Source organism: Coenobita brevimanus, chromosome 45, assembly GCF_032717465.1.
Source record: "Coenobita brevimanus isolate Jiangsu-jjx chromosome 45, ASM3271746v2, whole genome shotgun sequence".
NCBI classification, from domain to species: Eukaryota; Metazoa; Arthropoda; class Malacostraca; order Decapoda; family Coenobitidae; genus Coenobita; species Coenobita brevimanus.
In genome coordinates, this window is record NC_136998.1 from 36,170,183 (window position 1) to 36,196,346 (window position 26,164).

Consider the following 26,164-nt stretch of genomic DNA (forward strand, 5'->3'; position numbering starts at 1 on the left):
CTTTTTCTGTTTCCTTTTTCTTTTTTTCTTTTTACCTAGGAGAGATGTTTCAAATTAGAGGCGTTTGTTGTATCCTTCATTAACCGCTTCTCTAGGTGCTAAAGATTGACGCCTTCACGTGGTGGTGCTGGTGTAATTGGGTGGTGGACCTGTCCGGCGATACAAGGGTACCTCAACTCCCCCCTTGTCCCGCGAAAGGAAGATAGTGGACTGCTTAAGATTAGTCTGGAGTTACAGCTACTACTACTACTACTACTACTACTACTACTATTTCTACTTCTTCTTCTTCGCCTTCTTCCTCACTATTAGAAGTCCTTGCTAACTTTAGTAAAATTGTTTGATGTTAGACAGATAAAAAAAAAAGTAATCATAGTGAAAGTAGTAATAACTTCACCATGCTTTGAATAGATGGGTGAAACATTTATTGATTAGGAGAAGCCAAAACAGTTACCCTTTACTTACATACTTTATTTGTGCTTCGTTTACACATTGCAAATCATTTACTGTCACTATATTCTGTAATGATGTCCCGTACAGAGAAGAAAGCGTGGAATGTGAGGTGTGGTGTATGAGGAGGTGTGTAGTGTATAAAGGTAGGTGTATGGAGTATGATAGCTATAGGAGAGATTATTGTGGTGTGTGAAATATGTGTGAAGTGACAATGGATATTTGATGTGAGAAATGTGTGCGAATGAGAGGGGATGTGTGGTGTGTGAGAGGTGCTGGTGTGAGAGATGGTGTGTGGTGTGAGAGGTGGTGTATGGAGTGAGTGATGGAGTGGAAGAGTTTATGCGTGATGTGAGGTGGTGTGTTAGGGGACATGTTGTGTGGTGTGTGTTGTGTGTGGGGTGGTGTGTGTGGTGTAAGAGGTGGTGTGTGGTATGAGAAGTGGTGTGTGGTTGTGAGAGGTGGTGTGTGGTATGAAAGGTGGTGTGTGGTGTGTGAGGTGGTGTGGTGTGAGAGGTGGTGTATGACATGTAACTACGTTCTGCAACCAATAGGCTTGATTCCCTGGTAAGCATCACACACCACCTTCCTCAGATCTTCCTGGGCCTCATCCAGTTGCTCATCCGTGAAAACCTGCCGGAAGACACGACAATTAGCGATTTAACCGAGTGATTATACAGAGTGGTCCATATATAACATTCCTCTTTCACTGCGGGGGAAATTACTTGTGTGTTGATGAGACGGCTCACTCAATATTATCGATGTCTACCCTGCATCATTTATTCACTTCCTACACACCCACGCCCACACCAGCACACTGAGCCGTCTCCACAACTCATAAGGTACAAACAAGCGTATTTCTGGTGAAGTGCAATTTACAGACCATACTGTTTAGTAAAGATAACAGCACAAATACAGAATAAACACTAATGAGTCAGAAAATATCTCCCTTTCTTATCAGTACAGAGAAAACTAATTATTGATGCTAATAAATAACATCATGGCATTAAGTGCGAAGTTTATTTTGGTATACGGCCTCCTAGTCTCCCTATTTCCATGTCCTATTATCTCCTAAGAAAATCTTATTCTTAGCGGTCTTTCAAAATATGTGCTGTACACTTTTTTATTTGTTATTTTTATGCAAGAAAGAAGGAACCAAAGGCCAGGAGCCTGCAAATTGTTCCCTCCAAGAAAAACAAAAACAAGATAACAGAGAGCCAAATTCGAGAATGGATCATTTCGAGATGATAAGGTATAATAGTATGATATAAAAATTTAATAATAATATCACTGATAAGATACCTCATTTCCACGCCATAGCTTGCGATAATGGATACTGAACATGATTAATTATGTGCTCGAGTGTGTGTGTGTGTGTGTGTGTGTGTGTGTGTGTGTGCTGCCTCTAATCACCCAACAGTGGCCAGGAAATCTCCTATCGCAGTTGGCTACGTCCCTCATCCACTCACATCATTGATAAGGATCCAAGGAACATAGTAGAGAGCGGGGTCGAGGGCGTTCTGCTTCTCTCCCACCTTCTGCAGCAGCTGTTGGCCCTCCACCGACGTGTAGCAGCTCTCCACCTGACCATAGTCCACACCAGACTCTTCGGCGCACTGGAAATTAATTTAAAAAAATACTGATACCATCGAAATGTGTACCAGTATGAAACACGAGGGAAATACGTGAAAGCTTGATGCATTTCTGTGCAGTTATTATTTTTTGAAAGGCCTCCTCCACTTCTTTCAGTATAGTCACAATTCAGAACCTGCTGTCTTTAGTAGGACTTTCTTTTTAGTTGTGTGTAAAATAAAAAAGAATTTGAGGAATTAGAGCGTAAATGAAAATTGGAACATGTTATCTGAATATAATTCACAAACAGATGACAAAATTCCCGGCACAGATGGTCAAGTTCACACACTCGTCTCGGACTATCACAACGCCCACCTCTTGTTTATACTTCAGGGCGACCATGGATTTTCAATAATATTGGTGCAAGTGTTAAAGATATATATATGTAACGCAGATATATGGATGCTTAGTAAGTGGGCCCTCATTGAAAGCAGGTTGGCACTTCAAAATGTGTAGAATGAAACAACTGCACTTCGCGTTATTCTAGCCATGCAGTGTGTTGTTAGAAGCAGTAGATCGTGCACACAGTCTGAACCAGATAATGGCCAATAATAATTCCTTAATGCGTTTATATGTTTGAAAGAATATAATCACACACACACACACACACACACACACACACACACACACACACACACACACACACACACACATACACACACACACACACACACACACACACACACACATTTTATATATATATATATATATATATATATATATATATATATATATATATATATATATATAGGTTGTTTTTTGTTTTGTAAGCGCTTCATGTGGACTCAAACCATCCCTAGACTGTGATCTCTGAATTAATAACAGAAATCTCTACGTACTTCACTTCGTATTCCTATTCCAGGAATAATTTTTCTCAGGGCAACTATTTTTTCATTTTATTATTTATTTGCAGAAGATGAACAGAGGATGTAAAAACGAATAAAAAATATTCCATACACCAGATTACCTCACTGAGGCATGAACGAGTGTGAAATTGTCGTTCTTTCTTCTACTTCATCAAGGGAGGTGTAGGTCACAGATCCAACCATCCTCAAAATTTCGTATCACAGTTACCGTCCTAACCACTTATGTGCAATTGATAGGAATAACTCTGTTCCTAAAATTCTGGTTTGTTGAACTCTGAGGTCTCAAAGCTTTTCGATTGTGTGCGTTTGATTTCAGGGTTTTGAGAATGCTAGGTTCATGTTCGATTCGACTATCTAGGTCATCGATTTAAAGACATTTTGAAGTAAATTTATAGCGCATATTACTAACAGACTTTTCTTTCTTCTTCTTCTTCTTCTCTCTCTCTCTCTCTCTCTCTCTCTCTCTCTCTCTCTCTACACTTCTGATCCTCATACAACTAACTACAACATTAGTTTTGAGTGCCATCTCCCGCCCCCCTCCCCCCACACAGAGAAGGGGGTAGGCATTGTCACCTCAGGTCCCGCCTCGGTGCCCACAAAGCGCTCCATGATGCAGTTGGAGAAGGCCATAAACTTGTCCTCATCAGCGGTGTACTCCTTGGCGCAGGTCACCATCTTGTTGCCCTCACACTCCCCTGGCCCGTGTTGACATACAAAATCATACCCGTCCCCGTTAGCTGTGTACTGGAGGACATGGTGTCAAGTAATTAGTTTTTTTTGTAGTGATTTAAGTAGACTTCTATCTATCTATCTATCTGTCTTTCTATCAGTCAATCAGTCCATCTATCAATCTACCTATCTATATATGTAGACAAGGACTGTGGAAAGTATTAAGAATATAGGGAGTAGCTGGGAAGTTGTTGAATGCTGTGAAGAGTATGTATGAGGAAGCTATGGCTGCAGTGCGTGGGGATAGTGAACAAAGTGAATTTTTCTATTTGAAGGTTGGATTGAAACAGGGATATGTCATGTCTCCATGGTTGTTCAATCTGTATATGGATAGGGTTATAAAAGAGATACAAGGTAGGGCAGTGGTTGTTGGAGTGGCCCTAATGAGAGAGGGCAGTGTTTGGAGACACACACACACACACACACACACACACACACACACACACACACACACACACACACACACACACACACACACATTGAAAACAAGACCAACTTCGCTAACGAGGCCGGTAAAAATACACCTGAGAATCCCAGGGTACAATATGCAAAATAAATCGCTAAGGGAGCCTCCTAGAATACAGAATACAATATAAAATACAGAACAAAGACTGGGACCTCAAGTAACTACTCACATTAGCAATCCCGAAACAGTTGACGTCGAGGGTAATGATGTCCTTGAGGTCAGACCACACCGGGTACAGCTGCGTCGTCATGAACCGGGCACTGTCGGGGCAAAGGGTCTCGTAGTACACCGACACCTTCACTGGGTCCTGGTGAGAAAGCAATCAATCAGTCAGTCAGTCAATCAGTCAAGTAATTAATCAGTCAATCAGTCAAGTAATCAATCAGCCAATCAATCAATCAGTCAAGTAATCAATCAGTCGATCAGTCAAGTAATCAATCAGTCAATCAGTCAATCAAGCAATCAGTAATAATAATAATAATAATAATAATAATTATTATTATTATTATTATTATTATTATTATTATTATTATTATAATGATAATAATAATAATAATAATAATAATAATAATAATAATAATAATAATAATAATGGCCTATCGTCATTACTTCTTCAAAAGGACTCCATTAGCATTCAGAGCAAGTACGCATCATTACAATCATAAAAACCGTAAAATTATTCATCCATGATTCAGACTTTAATCGTGGAAGTGGAAAAAAAATAATGACCGTATACTTAAACCTTATATTTTAAAGTGGAATACACACTCTGAATTTTCTATGATAATTTTTAAGGCATTTGGCGATGATGGAACGTTTGTCCTTCCTGTATGCCTGCTGACTGCATTAAAGAGTATGGGATGCAGGCTAACCATATGTAATAACAGCAGGCGTTCCTTAAATGGCTGTCAAAAATAAGGGGTTTCGCACTTCACTCTGAGATTCATGAGTTAAGTATATGAGCATAAATCTGACATGTTATTTACTCACCGCAGATTGGACGGGCGTTGCCAGAGACCAGAGGATGGTGACAACGACTGTAGGCAACATAGTGGTGGGGTAAGGATGAGGTGGCGTGTGGAACAGTGGCTTCCTGTCACACACACTCATTATTATATACTGTATGCACACACACACACACACACACACACACACACACACACACACACACATGCTTACATATCTGTAATTCACACACTGTTATCTTATGTCTTCTACGTCTTCTCCGAGCCCTTCCACAAGCATGAGTTTCTTCTCACTCTTTCCTTTGATCTTTCGCATTACTTTCCTGTCTGGCCCTTTTTGTTGTCTGTCTACATGCCTATCTAAGTTTGTCAGTTCATCCATCCATCCATTCATCTGTCCATCCATCTATCTATCTCTCTGTCCATCTATCTATTTATCTATCTATCTATCTATTGTCAGGCGTGCAAGGACTGATCTTGCTAATGAGTCTCTCGAGTGTAAAGAAAAGTTTTGTTATTTGGGAGACATGTTCAGTGCTGGAGGTGGGGCTGGAGCTAGCTCCGTGGCTAGTGTAAGAGTGGTTGGAAAAAGTTCAGGGAGCTGTTGCCGTTCCTGACAATGAAAGGGCTCTCCCTCAGTGCTAAAGGGTTTTTGAATGCTACATGTGTTAAGAGTGTAATACTGTATGGTAGTGAGACCTGGGCAGTAAAGGAAGAGGATATTCGCTGGCTCAAACGTACAGAAATGACAATGACTAGGTGTACGTGCAGTGCGTCCCTCAGTGCAAGGCCAGGGGGGGCTAGGTTTACGATGGAAGAGTTGAGGGGTAGGATGGGACTGGAGTGTATTAGTGTTGTGTTGTGATAAGGAGAGGTAGATTGAGGTTGTTTGGGCATGTAGAGAGGATGGGGGATGATAATTGGGTGCAGAAAGTGAGAGGTGTTAATGTTGGGAATAGGGTTGCAAGAGGTAGACCTAAAAAGACCTGGGACGAGGTCACTGAGTGTGACCTCAGGGTTAAGAGACTGAATAGCGAAGCTGCCCGAGATCAAGCAGCATGGAGAGCTGCCATTACTCGTATGTGACCTAGGCCGACGCATACAAGGGTGCTGGAGTCTTTAAAAATGAAAACGAAAACGAAAGCTATCTGTCTATCTGTAACAGACGCCTCAGTCATATCAGTGAATGACCTCCACTTCACCCTATGCTTCACCATCGCGACGCCTCTTTCCAAATTACCCCACCCTCTCTCTCTCTCTCTCTCTCTCTCTCTCTCTCTCTCTCTCTCTCTCTCTCTCTCTCATGTATAGACCAGTTGCAATAACTTCCATTCTCTGTAAAGTTTTTGAGACGCTAATTAACAAACACATACTCAAGCATCTAGAAATCAATAAATTAATCAATGATCGGCAGTATGGATTTAGACAAGGACGTTCAACTGTAGACATTCTTTGCCTTCTTACCCATCAGCTTAACAAAACGAAAGACCAACATGGTGAAACACACACAATAGCACTAGATATATCAAAAGCATTTGACAGAGTATGGCACCGGGCCTTATTGTCTAAGATGTCACACTATGGCCTTGCATCACTGGTTCCTCTAATTTCTTCTTACCTTCTAATAGAAAAATACGGGTCATGGTAGATGGTATTTATTCTCAGTTTCATTCCATAAATGCTGGCGTACCTCAGGGATCAGTTTTGATGCCAACCCTCTTTCGCATTCATATAAATGACCTCCTATCTGTCACTCACAACTCAATACACTCTTATGCTGATGACTCGACCCTTCATAGCTCTTTCACATTTAGTACCCCCTTTACACAATTTGATATTATAAATTCCCAAATAAACACAGCAATTTCTCTGAACCAGGACCTTTCTAAAATTAATCAATGAGGACAAACAAATCTGGTCTCATTTAATGCTCAGAAAACTAAATACATTAATTTCTCCAACAGAAAGAATCCCTCTGACTCTCACATAATTTTAAATGATGTCAGTATTCCCATATCCACTACAATTGATATCCTAGGTGTTACTATAAACCCCAACCTAGCTGGACAGCTTATGTTAAATCCTTTGCTAAAAATGCTTCCAAAAAATTGAGACTTATGTACAGAGTTCGTGAGTTCTTCACTGACGAGCAGATGGCCACAATATACAAAAGTCATGTGCGTTCTCAGCTCGAATACTGTTCACCACTGTGGAGTGGATGTGGAGCGGTTGCATTGAGGCAGTTGGACAAAATTCAAAATAAAGCCATTAGATTAATCAATAATCCTGCCATCACGCAAAACCTTCCTCCATTATCAGTACGTAGAGATGTTTCATCTTTAGCATTATTTTATAGATATTTTTACCGTAAGTGTTCAGACGAACTGGCTTCAATTGTTCCTCCCCTTAATAATTTCACCCGAAATACTCAGGCAGCTGGGAGCGCCCATGAATTCACACTCTCTCCCCCGCAATGTAGAACGTCTGCTTATCAAAATTCATTAATCCTCAGAACTGCTGCTCTCTGGAATTCACTTCCTGGGAGTTGTTTCCCACAAACATTTAATCCACTTCAATTCAAATCCAGTTGTTATAAATATTTTATGAATGGAGGATGCCTTTAGGCACATGACTTATTTTTTTTCCCCTTTGTTTTCCTTCCTCCATTCATTGTCTATAAAAAAAAAATTGCTTCTTTTATACATTGCAAATTATGCAATGTCACTATTCTATTTGTAGTGATGTCTAGTACAGAAAAGAAACCTCGGAATGTAGTGTGTGGAGTATGGGGAAGCATGTAGTGTACAAAGATAGGTGTATGGTGTATGAGAGGTGTATAAGAGAAAATCTGTGGTGTGGTGTGTAGAAGGGGATGTGTGATGTGGGAAATGCGTGTGAAATGAGAGGTGATGTGTGGTGTGAGAGGTGGTGTGTGGTGCGTGAGGTGGTGCGTGGTATGAGAGGTGGTGTGTGGTGTGTGAGGTGGTATGTGGTGTGAAAGGTGGTGTGTGGTGTGAAAGGTGGTGTGTGGTGTTAGAGGTGGTGTATGACACGTGACTACGTTCTGCAACCAATAGGCTTGATTCCTTGGTAGGCATCACACACCACCTTCCTCAGATCAGCCTGGGCCTCATCCAGTTGCTCCTCCGAGAAAACCTGCCGGAAGACACGACAATAAGAGATTTAACAGAGTGATTATACAGAGTGGTCCATATATAACATTCCTCTTTCACTGCAGCACATAAACAAAAATAAATACTAGCAAGTACTCGTAAAAACAAATCTCGCTTTCTCATTCATACGAAAACTGATAATCGATGCTATTAAATAACGTGATAACATTAAGTGTGAAGTTTATCTGATGGTATATTGCCTCCTAGTCTCGCTGTCTCCATGTCCTTTTGTCTCCTAAGAAAATCTTATGCTTAGCGGTCTTTCAAAGTATGTGCTGTACACTGATAAGGTATATTAATTCTATGCCATAGCTTGCAGTAATGGATATCGAACATTATTATATATGTGCTCGATATATGTGCTCGAGTATGTGTGTGTGTGTGTGTGTGTGTGTGTGTGTGTGTTTTGCCTCTGATCACCCTAGAGTGATCAGTAATCATCCTGTCGCAGTTAACTACGTCCCTCAGCCACTCACATCATTGATAAGGATCCAAGGAACATAGTAGAGAGCGGGGTCGAGGGCGTTCTGCTTCTCCCCCACCTTCTGTAGCAGCTGCTGACCCTCCACCGACGTGTAGCAGCTCTCCACCTGACTATAGTCCACACCAGACTCTTCGGCGCACTGGAAATTAATAAAAAATAATAATAAATAAATAAAATATACCAAGAGTCTGAGACCATCGAAGTGTGTACCAGTATGAAACACTAAGGAAATAAGTGAAAGCTTTGTGTATATTTATGTGTCCATCAGTAAGTACTGAAAGACCTCCTCCAAATCTTTAAAAGTGTATCACCAGTTCTTAACCTTTGTGTTTAGTAGGCATCTGTTTCTTAGTTGTGTGTAGAATAAGAGAGAATATTAGTGATTAAATTGTAAATAAAAATAATGGAACATGTTATCGTTATAAGACTCACAAGCAGGTGATAGAATTCCCGACACAGAATGTTCTGATTATCACAACACCCACCTCCTGCTTAGACCTCAGCACGACCATAAATTTCCACTTTCGTCACAAGAAGGTGATCTGTAAATTAATGACTGAAATCTCTACTCTCTCCATTTTTTTCTAATTCAACAGTTGATTTCTCTCAAAGCGACTATTTTATAATTATTTGTTTACTGAAGATGAACACGAAAAGGAAACACAAATAAAAAATATATTCCCTACATCAAATTACCTCACTGACGCATGAACGTGTGTGAAATTGGCGTCCTTTCTTCTGCGTCGTCAAGGGAGGTGCAGGTCACAGATCCAATCATCCTCAATATTTCAAATCATAGTTATCGTCCTAAATCACTTATGTGCAGGTGATAGGAACAAGTCTGTCTCTAAAATTCTTCTTTGTCGAATTCCGAGATTTCAAGACTTTTTAACTGTTCTAATTTACAGGGTTTCAAAAATGTTAGGGTCATGGTTGATTCGACTACTTTGGTCAATGATTTCAAGACGTTTGAGGTAAATTTAGATTGTAAATTACTAAAAGATTTTTCATTTATTTTTTATTCTCCCTCTCCCTCTCTCTCTCTCTCTCTCTCTCTCTCTCTCTCTCTCTCTCTCTCTCTCTCTCTTTACATTTTTATTCCCCCATACTCGCAGCTCATCACAGCATTAGTTTTGAGCACCATCAACACACACACACACACACACACACACACACACACACACACACACACACACACACACACACATTCCCACCTCTGGTCCCGCCTCGGTGCCCACAAAGCGCTCCATGATGCAGTTGGAGAAGGCCATAAACTTGTCCTCATCAGCGGTGTACTCCTTGGCGCAGGTCACCATCTTGTTGCCCTCACACTCCCCTGGCCCGTGTTGACATACAAAATCATACCCGTCCCCGTTAGCTGTGTACTGGAGGACATGGTGTCAAGTAATTAGGTTTTGCACACACACTCACACACACACACACACAAATACATACATACACATGGAGGTATATAGATATATAGATGGACAGACAAACAGACAGACGTATAGACAGACAGATAGACAGATAGATAGATAGACACAGACAAACAGACAGACAGACAGACAGCTAGATAGATAGATAGATAGATAGATAGACAGACAGATAAATAGACAGATTGAATGACAGATGGACAGTCAGATAGATGAACAAAATGAGCCATCCAAATACTCAAGACGGTCGCATTGCAAGTGTAATTGGGGATGTCGTTGCAAGCCTTCTTTAGCGATTTATTCAACACATTACATCCTAACATCTTCCTTTATGCTATTGATACAGGCAGTACCAATATTAAACATAGGCAACGCTACGCTGTTGCAACCCTCCATCTGACCAAGCACATACCCCCACCTCCCAGCACACCTAACCATGCGCATAATGGCCCTCACTCCCCTCCCACTCTGTACAACCCAGAGACATTAAAACTTAAAAATTTCAGTAGATTACCCATGGTAATAATGAGGTTATGAGCATATATGATGAAATTATGACGTGATTTTTTTCATTTAGGCAGCCATTTCTATACTTACATAATAGGCACAGTCTTGAAACTTCATACATAATTAGATGTTCATATTATCACTTATCATGTACAATTTCTGCCTCATAGGTGTAGTAGTTGCAAAGTTTTAACTGAAAAATGCATTAAACCCTTGAGATTCCTTGCGCAGGTCGAATTGAAATCTGAGATTTTTTAAAATGCTTCATTAATAAAAAACAAAAAAACTACTTATGACACAGCATTCTACCTATCAAAAGGCACCAGGTCACTATACGACACATCAACTACGTGAAATTTCATGACTTTACAGTGAATACTTTCTGAGCTCTGGCCCGGAAACAAAATCCCTATGCCACCTATTCTTGTTGATCCCAGTGATAACAATGCCCTACTCTGACTTCCTCAGGTGGAGAGTAAAAAGACAGAAAATAAAATACACATGAGAATGCTAAGGTACAATATGCAAAATGAGTTGCTAAGGGAGTGATGCTACGAAACCTAGAATACATACCTGAGGCAGCAGACAATGTCGATATTAAAACGACAGAAAATAAAACACACAAGAATGCTAGGGCACAATATATGCAAAATAAACCGCTAAGGGAATGACACTAAGAAGCCTCCTTGAATACAGAATGCAATACAAAATAAATAATACAGAATACAATACAAAACTGATAATACAGAATACAATAGAGAATACAGACTAAAAGCAACTGCTCACATTAGCCTTTCCGAAGCAGTTGACATCGAGGGTAATGATGTTCTTGAGGTCAGACCACACCGGGTACAGCTGAGTAGTGACGAACCGGGCGCTGTCGGGGCAAAGGGTCTCGTAGTACACAGACACCTTCACTGGGTCCTGGTGAGAAATCAATCAATCAATCACTCAATCAGTCAGTCAATCAATCAATCAGTCAGTCAGTCAGTCAGTCAGTCAAGCAGTCAATCAATCAATCAATCAATTCTGTCGGGACAAAGAGTCTCTAAGTACACCGACACCTTCAGTGGGTCCTGGTGAGAAATAAATGAATAAATGAATGAATAAAGAAGGACAGACAGACAGAAAGGAAGAAAATAAATAAAAAATAAGAAAAAAATGAAGTATAGATCTGTAGCTCAAAATGGAAAAGTACAACCGTGGGCACAAATTTGTCAGCACAAATAATAAATAAAAAAATAAAAGTGAAATATAGGTCTGTAGCACAAAAACTAAATTGTAAAAACCGTGAGGAAAAGTTCACTGAAATTTCTCTACATGAACTATTATTATCAACTGTTGTTATGATCTATTATTATTTAATAACAATATGAAGCACTTAACAAACGAGTATGAGAAGGAAGGATATTCACTTTCGCTGGGGAGAAATGGGGGAGAAATGGGAGAAATTGGGAAGAATTGGAGAGAAATGGAGGAGAAATGTAGAGAAATGGGAGAGATGGGAAAAGACATGGAAAGAAATCGGAAAAAAACTGGGAGAAATGGAGAGAAATGGGATGAAATGAGAAGTATGGAAGGAGGGAAACAAGAGCTGGATTGTCGGCGAAATATTATCTTATGGCTAAACATATTTCCACTTCTAGGCGTATATTTCCACCAGACGTAATAGCCTCAGGCGTTCCTTAAATGAGTCAGAAATAAGTGGTTTTGCACTTCACTCAGAGATTCGTGGTTTAAGTATATGAGCATAAATCTTACATGTTATTTTACTCACCGCAGACTGGACGGGCGATGTCAGAGCCCAGAGGATGTAGACAACGGCTGTAGAGAACATTGTGGTGGGGTAAGAATGAGGTGGTGTGTGCAAGAGTGGCTCCGCTTCACACACTCTCATTATATAAACACACACACACACACACACACACACACACACACACACACACACACACACACACACACACACACACACACACATGCCGACACAGATTTAATTCATACACTATGTTTTCTCATGTATTCCACGTCCTCTCCGACCCCGTCCACAAGCACGAGTTACTTCTCAATTCCTTTGATCTTTCTCATTACTTTCATGTATGGTCCTTTTTGCTGTCTGTGTACCTATCTGTCTTTTTTGTTTTTCTCTATCCATCCATCCATCTATTCATCTATCCATCCATCTATCTGTCTATCTGTCTATCTGTTTATCTATCTATCTATCATTCTGTAGCAGACGCCTCAGTCCCATAAACGAATCACCTCCATGTCACCCTACCCTCCGTCATCGGCCCCACCCCTCTTTCTCTCCCTCCCTCCCTCCCTCTCTCTCTCTCTCTCTCTCTCTCTGGTTCTCATGCACCTCCCCACCCTATCCCTCCATCTTCCCCCTCCCTCTCCACCAACCACCTCACTCACGCTCTCCTGGTCAGTCTCTAATTTTAACTTGTGAGTGTAATATCTAAGACGTTCCAGCAAAAATGGTACATACTGGAGGTAGTAATTTTTGGACAGTTTTGAGTAATAAGTGTTATATCATCACTGTTCTAATATACAGTCATTCATCATCATCATCATCTTTTTCTTCTTCATCATCATCGCCATCAATCAGATCTTTTTTCCAGCTAAGGGTCCAGGGAGAGAGAGAGAGAGAGAGAGAGAGAGAGAGAGAGAGAGAGAGAGAGAGAGAGAGAAACCGACCGACACACAAACAGACAGATCGTGGAGTGATTGCCGCAACCTATTTCTCACTACAAGTCACTTACCTGTGCACACCTGACCAGTTCCCACACCCGCCTCTTCCCTCACCCAAGTAGGTATCACATGGAGGACAGCGTGAGCGTAGGAGGCTCAGTGATCTCTCTCTCTCTCTCTCTCTCTCTCTCTCTCTCTCTCTCTCTCTCTCCCTGAATACCACCTTCAGATGCATAAAGGTAAATTAAAAGGACATTATTTCAATTACGTTTTATTGCTATTAATTTTCCTACTGAGAGAGAGATGCACTTCTAAGCAAAAATAAAGCATAATTTCTTTTTAGGATCTTCTACTGATTGCAGAATTTCTAGATTATGTTAAGAACTAGACGCTATAGGTGATTTGAGAGAGAGAGAGAGAGAGAGAGAGAGAGACTGTGTGTGTGTGTGTGTGTGTGTGTGTGTGTGTGTGTGTCTGCGATTACATTAGTCCTCCACTGACCCCATATCCAAAGAATTTACGTCACGATAGACTGAGCAAAAATATGCATCTGCTTATTTCTCAGCGCCTTATTTAAAAACTGCGTGTGTTATTAACCCTGCATACTTGTGTTTTTACAGTTACCTACCCAGAGAGGTCATTATATTACTCTCCGTATACTGTACTTAATTTGCGTAATATCTGTCTACCTTCCATGTCTACTGTATATAACTGATTTATTTTTCTTTCTATTCATCTACCCATGCCATCATATATAACTCTCCTTATACTCTACTTGATTTGCATAGTACCTGTCTACCATGGTTATATTATTTACCTTCATTTAATTGTCTTTCTCTAAATGTCTTTCTGCCCGCCCATATCAATCGTACTTATCTATTTACTTTGCCTTTCTAAGCATGACAGTCTTTATGCATGACTGTCTTTGAAAATATCTCCTGTATCTAACTAAACCTCATCCATCCCTTTAACCCCTCACTCTTCCCCTCCTAGAAACACCAATCTCCATCTAACCCTACCCTTCCTCTCCTAGCTCCACACAGCCCCACCTAACTCCACCCTTCCCCTTCTAGTTACACCCAGCCCACCTAACCCCACCCTTCCCCTTCTAGCCCCGCCCTGCCTCTCTTAGACCCACCCTACCGCTACAAGTCCCCTCCTTGCCCCATTCAGCACTTCCTACCCCCCCCCACCCAATAATCTCTGCCTATCCTAGCCCATGCCCAGCTCACCTAGCCCTCATCTAACCTTCCTGCCTCCCCTATAACCCACTCAGCCCCTGCCACAGTCGACAGGCAAAGCTCTAACCCCAGTCCATCCCCTCAGCTCTCTCTGTCTCTGGATCTGTCTGACGCGAGGGCCAGCTTGAGCAGAGGAATGACCTTGATGGCTGTGATGTCCGCCAGAACCGCCTGTGACGATAGAAGGAACGGTTAGATACGATTGGATGCTGTTGGATATCATTAGACACTTAGATGACACTAAATTAGATATCATTAAGCAAAGTTAGGTACGATTCAACACCATTAAGCACCATTAGTTTAACCAGACCTAAAACTACCATCTCTCCGCCTTAAATACTGAGTTGTAACAATAGATTAACACTAGTCTAAGATACCAGTCACGAAGAAGTACAATGGAAAGGATGTAGAGCCTAAGTATTATATTTTCCTACCACTGAGCTACGTGAAACAAAGCTGAAAAAAGGACGAGAAGTCTCAGGCAATTTAAGGGAATGGACTATAGAACCCTACACCCCAAACCCTTCCCTAGTCACCTACCTCGGCAGCCTGCTGCGAGGTCACATCCATGAGGTTCTCGCGCCTGAAGCTGACAACTGCGAGAGCGAGGACAGGCAGGACCTCGAGGCTCTCCCAGGCCAGTATGACATCCCAAAGGTGGAACAGCTGATCAGGCACCAGATAACCGCTGAACCCACGCACCAGCCACTTGAACACGATTGACAGCCTGGGGAGGAGAGTTGGATCCCATTTAGTTTGATTCTCTCTCTCTCTCTCTCTCTCTCTCTCTCTCTCACACACACACACACACACACACACACACACACACACACAAAATAAGCAATTTTATCCAGGCTAATAATGAACTATTGATGGAAAAGAAGAGGAACGATACTTTTGCAGGCGACTGTACATGGATACGTGTAACCAGAGGCGCGATTCTCAGCCCTATTTACAACCTATTCCCCTCTGTAAATTGTATATGATTTTACAGGAAGAACTAGACAAGGGAAGATTTTATAGTCCTTCCCCTGATCATCCTGCAGAAAAAAGTTATAACCTGCTGTAATTATCGTCCCGTAACTAAGATCTATTTAGGAAGATGCAAGAGGGGATAGGGGTAGATCCGACAGCCTCCTTGTCTTTCCTGCAAAGAAAAGAATACTGTGTTTACGACTGAGAATACTGTGTTTGCGACTGAGAATACTGTGTTTATGACTAAGAATAGTGTGTTTACGACTGAGAATACTGTTTATGACTGAGAATATTGTTTACAACTGAGAATACTGTTTGCGACTGAGAATTCTGTTTGCCACTGAGAAAACTGTGTTTGCGACTGAGGATACTGTGTTTAAGACTGAGAATAATGTGTTTAAGACTGAGAATACTGTGTTTGCCACTGAGAATACTGTGTTTGCCACTGAGAATACTGTGTTGACGACTGAGAATACTGATAATCCACGTCGTCAGTGTTGCCAAGTGACTCACAGCTGTATGTTCATCGTGGTGCAGTGTTGCCAAAGGCGGGTCTCACAGCTCTGCAACAACAACTCGAACTGAAGGGCCAAAGCAACGGCACCCTAAAAAAAAAAAAAAAAAGTTAGTTTCTATACTATCAGCACTAGAGAGAGAGAGAGAGAGAGAGAGAGAGAGAGAGAGAGACGAGTGAGTGTGACGGGAATATAAAAGAGGAAGATTAGCAAGTATAACCAATGGAAAATTGTTATAATACAACAACACGAAGAAAGCTAGGCAGACATGGTTATACGATATTATTTTTGAACTGTTCTGTATGACTTCTGTAAGTGTGTGTGTGTGTGTGTGTGTGTGTGTGTGTGTGTGTGTGTGTGTGTGTGTTAGTGAACCAGCATATATCTATAGTGCAGTGTATATGTCTGTTTGTCTGTCTAAGCATGTACTCGTATTCTGAGTCTACGTTTAATAATTTTACTTAATAATATAATCACCGTATTATTATTATTAATATTATTATTATTATTATTATTATTATTATTATTATTATTATTATTATTATTATTATCATTATCATTATTATTATTATTATTAACACTCATCTTAAATTAATGTCAGGACCAACTTGCCTAGCCCCGGGCTTCTACACTCATCATGGGGCAACGTTAGATTGGATGATGGATGGATGGATTATTATTATTATTATTATTAGTAGTAGTAGTAGTAGTAGTAGTCAATCAATCAAACTTTTATTTCGTAATATCTATTACAGAAAACAACTGGTAAACATCATCATCATCATCATTACTAGTAGTAGCAGTAGTAGTAGTGGTAGTAGCAGAATTACCTGTGAGTGACTGGTAATAATATGCAGGCGGTACCAGTATCTGCAGTACATCTCTCTGAAGGTGAAGTACAGGTGAACGGGGTCCTCGTACAGGCAGCTTAGGGGAGCAGCTGAGAGAGAGAGAGAGAGAGAGAGAGAGAGAGAGAGAGAGAGAGAGAGAGAGAGAGAGAGAGAGAGATCACCAAATCATTTCATTCAGTTTACAAAGTTACCTCTCACAATTCATGACTTAAAACCAGTATCCGCTGTCCCTGTCAGATCAGTAATTTTTTTCATCATTTATTTTTGCTCCTGGCAGACAATTTTATTAAGAATTTTAAGACAGCCTTATTAAATCGTTCAGTATTGTGTCGCCGTCCAGGTTTTATACTTTTTTAACATCAAACTGTTTCATGTGGATTAGAAAGGGCCTCTAAGAAATCATTATCATCATTGTCAACATCGTGAACATTATCATCATCATCATCATCATCAGTCTCATTTTACCTCCATAAAAAGGTGAGTAGGGTTGCAGTCTGGGGAGAAACTAATCTGGGGAGGCGAATTTCAAAGAGAAATTGTTTGGGAAAATTAGTTCTTAATCAGGGCAGCGAATCCAACCCCAAATAGATGAACCGTACCGTAAATAGTTAAAACTGAATCCAAAATAGCTGAACCGTACCGTTCAACGTGAAAATCGAACCCCAAACAGCTGAAAAGAACCAAGAATAGCTGAACCGAACCGTACCGTACATAGTGAATCCGTGGAACGGTATGATGCCGCATGGAGGATAGGCCACCAGGTTCTCGGGCGTAGGTGTGTTTCCTCGGGCCACCGCTAGGGGAGGCGAGGCGCTGCTGTGTTCGAAATGGCTGAGAACCTCGGTGTCGCGGAAGAAGCACAGAAGCACCTGAGGGAACAAATTGGTTTCATTATTATTATTATTATTATTATTATTATAATTATTATTATTATTATTATTATTATCATCATCTTATTTTTCGTTACTGAGGCTTACCTGAAACAATATGTCCTCAAACACGAAGTACTGATCATCGTTGGAGGCGGTCAGTTGAATGTCCTGCAGGGGTTAAAATAAATAAATAAATAAAATAAATAAATAAATTCCTGTCAGTTAAGGAAGCTCCATAACACCTTTTCCTAAGAGATTTATTGTGCTTATTACACCTTACAGTCCTCTTCTCCGTTGTAATAAAATCCTTCTAATATCGCCACACTACCATATTTGGCCTGGTCCTCCCAAAGGGAGGAAAATCTAAAACAACAACGCCATACTGTTCATAAATCAACATACAAGAGTGTAGTAAAGTGTAACAGGCAGAGTAAATCACTAAGGACCAGGTGCTACGGAGCTTCCTTGACGAGAATACGGCTCTTGAAGTCAGCACTCTGTTTTTGTCACTTAACATCTGAATTACAAGTTAAAGTGAACGGACTATAGGCGAAATTTCTCACCTTCATAATTAACTTGTCAACGAGCAATTCATGGTGGTTGACAGCCTTTACCAGCTCGTCGAAGTACTTGTAATGCTGGAGAGAGAGAGAGAGAGAGAGAGAGAGAGAGAGAGAGAACAGTTAGCAGTTATTATAGTCGGCCTTGCGCCCGTAAGCGCCTGTGGTGTGGCTCGCACCTGTTTACAATGGTGCCACGTTTCCTCAACTTGCGATGTGAAACGGAAGCTATTTATGTACAAGGCATCACAAATTCGATAAATTCAGATGAATAAAACTTACACTTGTGTATTTTGATGGATGAATCAACAGTAATCTAATTATGCATAAAATATTTATACAGTAACACAGAAACATGGCATACATATTGTACAGTGTTGCTAAAAGAAATAGCAGTCACTTTTAATGTTTTTTAGCGTAGTTTTAGGGTGGTTAATAATATTACAGTTATGGATATAATAGAATGAGCCTGAAAAAAGAAGAAATATGCCAATATCCAAAGTAAAAGAAATAATTCATATAATTCTTGTGAGTGGCAGCACTGACAGATAGCTTCCCTACAGAGAGAGAGAGAGAGAGAGAGAGAGAGAGAGAGAGGCAGGAGAGGGGCATGCATTGAATGCATTGTCGGCATCACTAAATATAACAAAACCAAATTAACAAATGAAAGCACAATTATAAATAACTTATAAAAGAATCAAAAGTACTCAGGGTGGCTCACATTTCCCGCCAGGAGAGAGAGAGAGAGAGAGAGAGAGAGAGAGAGAGAGAGATAACGGTATAGAAAACGTAGCAACACTGTACACAGGTGCGGACCACACCACAGCCGCAAACGTGCGCGAGTCCTACTATAGTTAATCTGTAGTTATTAGTTATTATACAGTTATCAGTTATTAATTATCAGACACTGAGTAGATAACATTTATAACACAGTGTGTGGTTATTATTTATCACACATACGGTAGCTAGATTTTACCATTTATGTAGATATATATTTATCATACATTCAGTAGTTATAATATATCAAGTTTTATCATACATTCAGTAGATATATATTTATCATACATTCAGACATACATATATCATTCATTCAGTACTTATCATTTATCAAACATTCAGATATACATTTCTCACATATATTCAGTACTTATAATCTATCATACATTCAGACATAATGTACAGTTATCATATATTAAGTAGTTACTATTTATTATACAGACATGCCTTTATCATACATTCAGACACGCAGTTATCGTACACTTCTCTCTCTCTCTCTCTCTCTCTCTCTCTCTCTCTCTCACACCTTCTCCGTCAGTTCCAGGCCCAACACTTGATGCCACAGCGTTCCTCTTAGACTGGTAGGACAGCCGCTTTTTATTAATTCTCGGCTCAGGGGACCGTGATTCCTCTCCACCACTACGCCAGTCCCATCGGATGAAAAAAGAAAGAGAGAGAGGCAGGTTAGGTGTTTCTTTGAATTAAGGGGTGCTGAGTTTGTTAGCTGATGTGTAGATGTGTGGATGGGTGGATGGATAGACAGAGAGAAAAAGACACAGATAGACAGGTAGATATAAATGGATGGATGGATGAATGGATGGATGGATTGATAGACAGATTGATGGATGAATTGATGGATGGATGGATGAATGGATAGACAGGTAGATAAACAGATAGATAATTATATAGATGGCCAGATAGATAGATAGCCTGTTCTTGATCACCTCTCGACGCACCCACACCACCAGAGTGTAAAGGTAAGAAAAAATCAATGATATATATTTAGGCTAAGAAAGGTTACACTAATTTTAACCCCCTTCGTTATACCAGGGTTTTTGGAAGGCGGAGTCAAAATAAAAAAAGAAAGGTGGCTATAGACTCAAGCTAGAAATGTGTTTGTCATCATCATCATCATCATTATCGTGCAGTGTCTTCGTCATCGTCATCATCATCACACTAACCCTATTTTCCACCAGCATAGAGGTAAACAGAGATCACACTAACCCTTTTGCCCCAGTATGAGCCTCTCCTCTGCTAGGGTGAGATTAGGCTTGTACTCTCCCACCACAGTCTCGTCCAGTCCAGTGTGTTTACAGCAGCATGCCAGCTCTCCGTACAAGTCAATCTGCCCAGGGAGGTTTTTCATCATCATCATTATCATTATTATTATTATTATTATTATTATTATCCTCTTCCTCTTCCTCCTCCTCCTTCTCCTCCTCTTCCTCATCCTCATCCTCATCATCATTATCATTATCCTCCTCCTCCTCCTCCTCTTCCTATTCCTCCTCCTCATCATCATCATCATTATCATCATCGTTGCAACCCTATTCCATTTAACGGAAAGCAGTATTAATTCAGGTTATTTGGTTACATTAGGTTAGGTTAGAAATTTTCCCTTTGTGGTTAGCTAGCAAAAAATCTCACAGTAATTTCTAGCTCTGACTTAAACACACTAAAATATTACTTTTGACTAATCAGATATTTTCACACTTTCTCATCATCAAATCTCTTATGAGGATGATCCATTACGACAAGTGGAAATGTTGGGTGGGAGAGAGACACAGGTTAGAGCTTGATTTCTTTATTTTCTCTAAAGTTTAGGGTCACACAGACTCTCTGAAGTAGGGTTCTGTGCAGCCCGAAGCGTTAGATAATGAAGTCAAGCCCTGTGTCTCTCTATCACCTCCCCAAACTCTCTTATTTTTCCCACACAATGCCACTTACCAAACCCTTGAGGTCGTTCATTTTAAGAGGTAGTTGTATGCTGCCCCACAAATTCTCTTCACTGAAGAAGAAGAAAGTATAAGTTACTTATTCTGAAGACAGATACACAAGCGAAAACGTTGGTCAGATTTTCGTATACACAATAGTATATGCTGTGATGATGCTTGCTATTTTCTTTTATTCGATACTGGATTACCACTAAGAAACTTGAATAACAATATCTTTGTGTGCATTTAGGTAATGTAGTTATATATTATTTAAGTTTACGTAGGTACTGCTTACGGATACACTCGTCTACCTGCGCTCACACTGGTCTACTTGCAAAGACACAAACATACCTAGGGCCACACAGACGGTTTACCTATCTGACACACACACACACACACACACACACACACACACACACACACACACGAATGTCCACTTACGGTGTCAGGGAAGTAGGCTACTTACACTGCCTCGTCGTAGTTGGGGTTTCTGAGGCTGGCCAGCACCTCGAGGAAGTCCTTTGGCGCATACACGGGTCTTATCATGGTCAGGTCTGGTGGAGAGATAAGGAAATAAATCAAGATAAAGATATGCAGAATTAGACCATGGGAGATTATGCTGTCCGTCGAAAATAAGGAAACGTTCAACAGTTCCTTCTTGGCCCTAATTTAACTAACCTAACATAACCAAAACTAACCTGACCTAACCCACCCCTAACCTAATCATACCCCTCTCATCAGTGAATAGGTCAACCCATCGCTCTGCAGTCCTCCCTCTCAAGCTTGGTCCTAACTTATACTAGCCTAACCCAACCTAGCCTAGTCTAACCTAACCAACCTAACCCAACCTAGCCTAATCTAACCTAACCAAACCTAACCTAACCTAACCTAACCTAGCCTAACCGTACCTGTCTCATCAGTGGATAGGTCAGCCCATCTCTCGGCAAAGTCCTCTCTCTCCTGTTTGGTCCTTCGTCTGGCAAGTGGTAGACTCAGCTCCGCCGCCATGCTGTTCACGCACTTTACCAAACGACGCTCCCACGAACTCTGACCAAGTGAGTGTGGATGAGAGATTTATTCTGACCAAACGGGTGTGGAATGGGCAGTCTACTCTTTGCTCTAATTAAATGAACGTAGGAGTGGTAAATTACTCTGACCAAATTAATAACAAATAGATGGTTTACTCTTTGTTCAGACTAAACGAGTGTGGAGTGTATAGTATTACCAGCATCAGCTTTGAATGTCCACCACTGGTAAATGCAGACCTACGGCACACTAAATGATCACTCACGTTGGTTCCATGTAACATATAAGTTAATAATAATAATAGTAATAATAATGATAATAATAATAATAATAATAATAATAATAATATTAATACAGGCGCAGGGGTATGACAAGCCCATCGTCCACCAGTTATGTTGCAAATGGCTCCGTAACTCATTATTATTGTTGTTGTTGTCATTATTATTATTATTATTAGCATCATCATCATTATTATCATTATTATTATTATTATTATTATTTAGAAGGAAATGAGATCATCACCCACCTGTGCTTTCCTGATATAGGTGAGAGGCTCCTTGAGAACCTGCCTAGGTGTGTCCGGGTTGGCTAGGAGTGTGGGTTGGACGTGCATGAGGTGGTAGAGTGCGTTGCGTAGGCGGGTGTCGAGTGATGTGCCCTGTGCCCACTCATAGCACTCAGCACCAAAACGCTCCTTGCTGAAGTTCTGTGTCGCCATTGTTGTCTGTAGCATTGGGGGAGACACTGGTAATGCTTAATAGTAATGGCTGCATGGTTAGACAGACAGGCGGGGAAGTGGTAGATAATAGTTGCTGAATAAGTAGATAGATAAAGTGGCTGATAGTTGTAGATGAATAGACAGATAGACGGTACTCGCCTCCAAATCACACTTTGCTGGAAAAAAAAAAAATCTTACATCATAATTCTCGAACTTGAAGATTTCTGTGGAATGTCTGAAAATACACCATCCACCCATCCATTGCCAGACACCATAATCCCGTACGGGGTGGCCATTTGACTCCGAGTTATTTGTTTTACAGGGAGGGGCACTAACCCTCTACCAACCCACTTGACACGTAGGGACACTTATTAAAATAATTATTCATTCACAATACCTTTATGCGTAGATCGTATGCTGTATACAGTATCCACACGTACATGAAAGCCCCATCTTTGAATGTCTAGATTTTAATTCAAATTTATCATTCTTCATACCACTGTGCATGTTATTCCATCGTCTAACCCTTTGGAAGCTGTTAGCTTAAAATAAATCGTGTGACTATAGCCATGACATATGGAGAGAATGGATAATGAGCGATTGGTGAAAAAGATAACTAGATCTGATGTGAGAGGTGTAAGGCTGAGAGGAAGACCACGAATAGGATGGATGGACAGTGTGAAGAGAGCGCTGGATGCGAGAGGGATGTCTGTTGAGCAAGGAAGAGTGGCTGTGCGTGACAGAAATAAATGGAGAGAAATTGTGAATGAATAAGTGATGACGCAGCCCTGAGGGGATATTCTCCCGCATTTGGTCTGATCAGCTAGTCAGGTCAGGTGCGGGTAAGGGGATGGGTCTGTTATGATGTGGCAGGGGTAAACCAGTTCTGCTGTCGGGCCCTGCTGCGGATGTCACTGATTGCATTGCCCAGTTGACCCTGGTGCGGTGTGGTGCGGTGAGGATCTGTCCGTTCTCCCCTTTGGGGCTAAGATGCAAATGAATGTGTTTGAATGGATGAGTAAATGGAGAGTGAGTCGTCCTGTCTCGGCTACCTCCCTTTCCTTGGGGGAAGCAGCCTAGGTATATAGATAGATAGATAGCCATGATAGTCCTCAAGAATATTCAAAGGTTACGATTTTAAGTTAATCCCAAAACATTCATCATTTAAAGGTTTACAGTAAAGATTGTAAACAACATGGATTGGAAACAACTGCGAGGCCCGGACAGAGCTTGACCCGACCTGCACATCAGCGAGGAAGTCTGGATAGAAGGGTGTGTTCTGTAGCTCTGAGGCCAGTCTGTTGACGATGGCAGTGATGTTGGTGCCTAGCTCGTGACGCAACATCTTTACACCCCTCCTGTATCACAGCTCCTGGACACACACACAAATATCACCTGGAATAATATGTACAGATTGTAGACTAACATTTTCCTCCATAAATTTCTACGTATATATATGATGTATGATATGAACAAGTGCGCACAAGGCAGATTCTTCACTTCAATCAAGTTTTTTTTTCTTTTTTTTTTTTAGCCAATAGATTACCAGGCACACTGACCTCATGGTAGCCAGACTTTACGTAGAATCCGTTTATTCAATTTAATTGAAGGCAAAAAGCTTATTGCTCCTGTTTTCTAGAGCATGATGATTAAATTAGCACATGGGAGACATTTGCAGTGAAGGTGGTAATGAAGGTTAAATCTGACTTTCCCAGTCCGAAAAGTCGACTCTAAACTGAGTAAAATCGTCTGACAGTAAAGAAAATAAGGCAATAAAAGTATCTCGCATCCAATAATTCATTCACCTTAACATGGCCCAGAGGTGAGTCTTTTTGTAATTTATTTTGCTTAGGTCAGTGGCAAAAAGGTCAGTGCTACGATTCCACACGCTTTCTGCAACACTTCTTCATGACCAGTATCATATTCTATATCTCATGCTATAGCTCAGCATTTAGAACGAAGAGATTGCGATTTTTGGCCAAGTAAAAGTGAACAGGGTATAAGAATGGCTAGACTTTATGGTCATATGTCAGAACCATCACCGCCAATCTACCATCTCTTTCCTCAGCTTCAACGATACAACTCCCTCCAATTTAACACCGAAATTTTTTCTGAATTTAATCGAACTTGTCGAGGTAGTGAAAGAAACATTTTTATTACTTTAATTTATAGAAGTATGATATCATGTTTACCCTTAGCTACAGAGTTGACGTGGAATAATTGTATGCGGCCACAGGATTTAGGTTTCATCACGTCCACTTGCTGTGTGTGTGTGTGTGTGTGTGTATGTGTGTGTGTGTGTGTGTGTGTGATTGTCAGTAGGCTAAGTTAATGTGTACAGTTTCACTCCTTGTTTAACAAAGTATATTCAGTTTTGAATAAATTCCTCAACCTTCTCATTTGCAATTGGAGATCTTCCCTCAAACTGTTTTCTCAAGCGCTAAATAGGCTTTAAGTAACTGCCATTTAACTGCAACATTTCCCGTGATTACTACATTACGTGGTGCTGGAGAGGGATGCCTTCACGTGATGGTACTGATCTGACCGGGCGAAGGAGCTGTGGAGGTTGTACAGAGTACGTCCCTCAATCCCCCGCCCCCCATCCCAAGAAAGGAGGATGGTGGACTGGGAAGTAGGGTCTGGAGTCCACTGGCTTCACATTCATATAAGCCTTTGGTTTGCAGCTACTACTTAAAATTACTACTGCCGTTACTCTTACTACCATTATTATTACTACTACTATTGCTACTACTACTGCTACTTTCAGCACCGTTCTTAGGGGTAAAGTGGCGATAATATATATATATATATATATATATATATATATATATATATATATATATATATATATATATATATATATATATATAAATTGCTCAGACGGATAACACGCTATTAGAGTTTTAGCCAGCGTACACAAAGATATCAAGACAACAATTATTATCCTTCCTGAAAATAAAGCGTATATGATGTGATGCTAGTGAAGAGCTGTAGGAATGTGATGAGAACTCAAACACATGGAACAGACTTCCTTGTACTGTAGGTTCTAGTATTAACCTGGAGTTGTTTACAGGCGTTGCTTAGCAACGTTGCTGCTATATTTATTTTTATAGTGTGATGATGATATATACCACCATTCATAATGCATTTGTTGATTTGATTTAGCTTTATTTAATTTTGTAACAAGGCACTAATATTGGGCAAATGTAAATGTCATCATGATAATTGGGATTGACCTTGTCCTCTCTACACTATCAGCTGATGGCTATCTCTTTGGGGGTGGTGGTAGAGTGTGGCTGTCA

General features: G+C 40.6%; 3 protein-coding genes across 3 annotated transcripts; all 3 read right to left on the minus strand.

The window, feature by feature from the left end:
• Positions 1–981: 981 nt before the first annotated feature.
• LOC145398498 (GILT-like protein 1) lies at positions 982–5,190 on the minus strand. The gene is made up of 5 exons (XM_080271374.1): positions 5,131–5,190; positions 4,310–4,447; positions 3,519–3,689; positions 1,917–2,063; positions 982–1,080 (listed from the first exon to the last, which is right to left on the minus strand). Exons 1-5 carry the CDS (start codon positions 5,188–5,190, stop codon positions 982–984), a joined length of 615 nt encoding a protein of 204 aa, XP_080127500.1.
• Positions 5,191–8,162: 2,972 nt separating this feature from the next.
• LOC145398499 (GILT-like protein 1) lies at positions 8,163–12,554 on the minus strand. Its single transcript, XM_080271375.1, has 5 exons — positions 12,480–12,554; positions 11,489–11,626; positions 9,977–10,147; positions 8,755–8,901; positions 8,163–8,261 (listed from the first exon to the last, which is right to left on the minus strand). Exons 1-5 carry the CDS (start codon positions 12,537–12,539, stop codon positions 8,163–8,165), a joined length of 615 nt encoding a protein of 204 aa, XP_080127501.1. The 5' UTR covers positions 12,540–12,554.
• Positions 12,555–14,715: 2,161 nt separating this feature from the next.
• LOC145398335 (TBC1 domain family member 19) lies at positions 14,716–24,207 on the minus strand. Its single transcript, XM_080271225.1, has 14 exons — positions 24,103–24,207; positions 22,671–22,868; positions 22,027–22,165; positions 21,585–21,672; positions 21,132–21,192; positions 20,409–20,529; positions 19,711–19,823; positions 18,411–18,485; positions 17,953–18,015; positions 17,682–17,844; positions 16,955–17,064; positions 16,123–16,214; positions 15,175–15,361; positions 14,716–14,805 (listed from the first exon to the last, which is right to left on the minus strand). Exons 1-14 carry the CDS (start codon positions 24,205–24,207, stop codon positions 14,716–14,718), a joined length of 1,605 nt encoding a protein of 534 aa, XP_080127351.1.
• Positions 24,208–26,164: the final 1,957 nt, after the last annotated feature.

Coding starts and splice junctions, on each gene's coding strand:
- LOC145398335 (XM_080271225.1), bottom strand. CDS start 24,207: ATGTTGCGTCACGAGCTAGGCACCAACATCACTGCCATCGTCAACAGA. Junction 21,193..21,584: donor CCCAACTACGACGAGGCAGT/GTAAGTAGCCTA, acceptor CTTCTTCTTCAG/TGAAGAGAATTTGTGGGGCA. Junction 19,824..20,408: donor GCTCATACTGGGGCAAAAGG/GTTAGTGTGATC, acceptor GGACTGGCGTAG/TGGTGGAGAGGAATCACGGT.
- LOC145398498 (XM_080271374.1), bottom strand. CDS start 5,190: ATGTTGCCTACAGTCGTTGTCACCATCCTCTGGTCTCTGGCAACGCCC. Junction 4,448..5,130: donor CAACGCCCGTCCAATCTGCG/GTGAGTAAATAA, acceptor CTTTCTCACCAG/GACCCAGTGAAGGTGTCGGT. Junction 3,690..4,309: donor ACTGTTTCGGGATTGCTAAT/GTGAGTAGTTAC, acceptor CATGTCCTCCAG/TACACAGCTAACGGGGACGG.
- LOC145398499 (XM_080271375.1), bottom strand. CDS start 12,539: ATGTTCTCTACAGCCGTTGTCTACATCCTCTGGGCTCTGACATCGCCC. Junction 11,627..12,479: donor CATCGCCCGTCCAGTCTGCG/GTGAGTAAAATA, acceptor ATTTCTCACCAG/GACCCAGTGAAGGTGTCTGT. Junction 10,148..11,488: donor ACTGCTTCGGAAAGGCTAAT/GTGAGCAGTTGC, acceptor CATGTCCTCCAG/TACACAGCTAACGGGGACGG.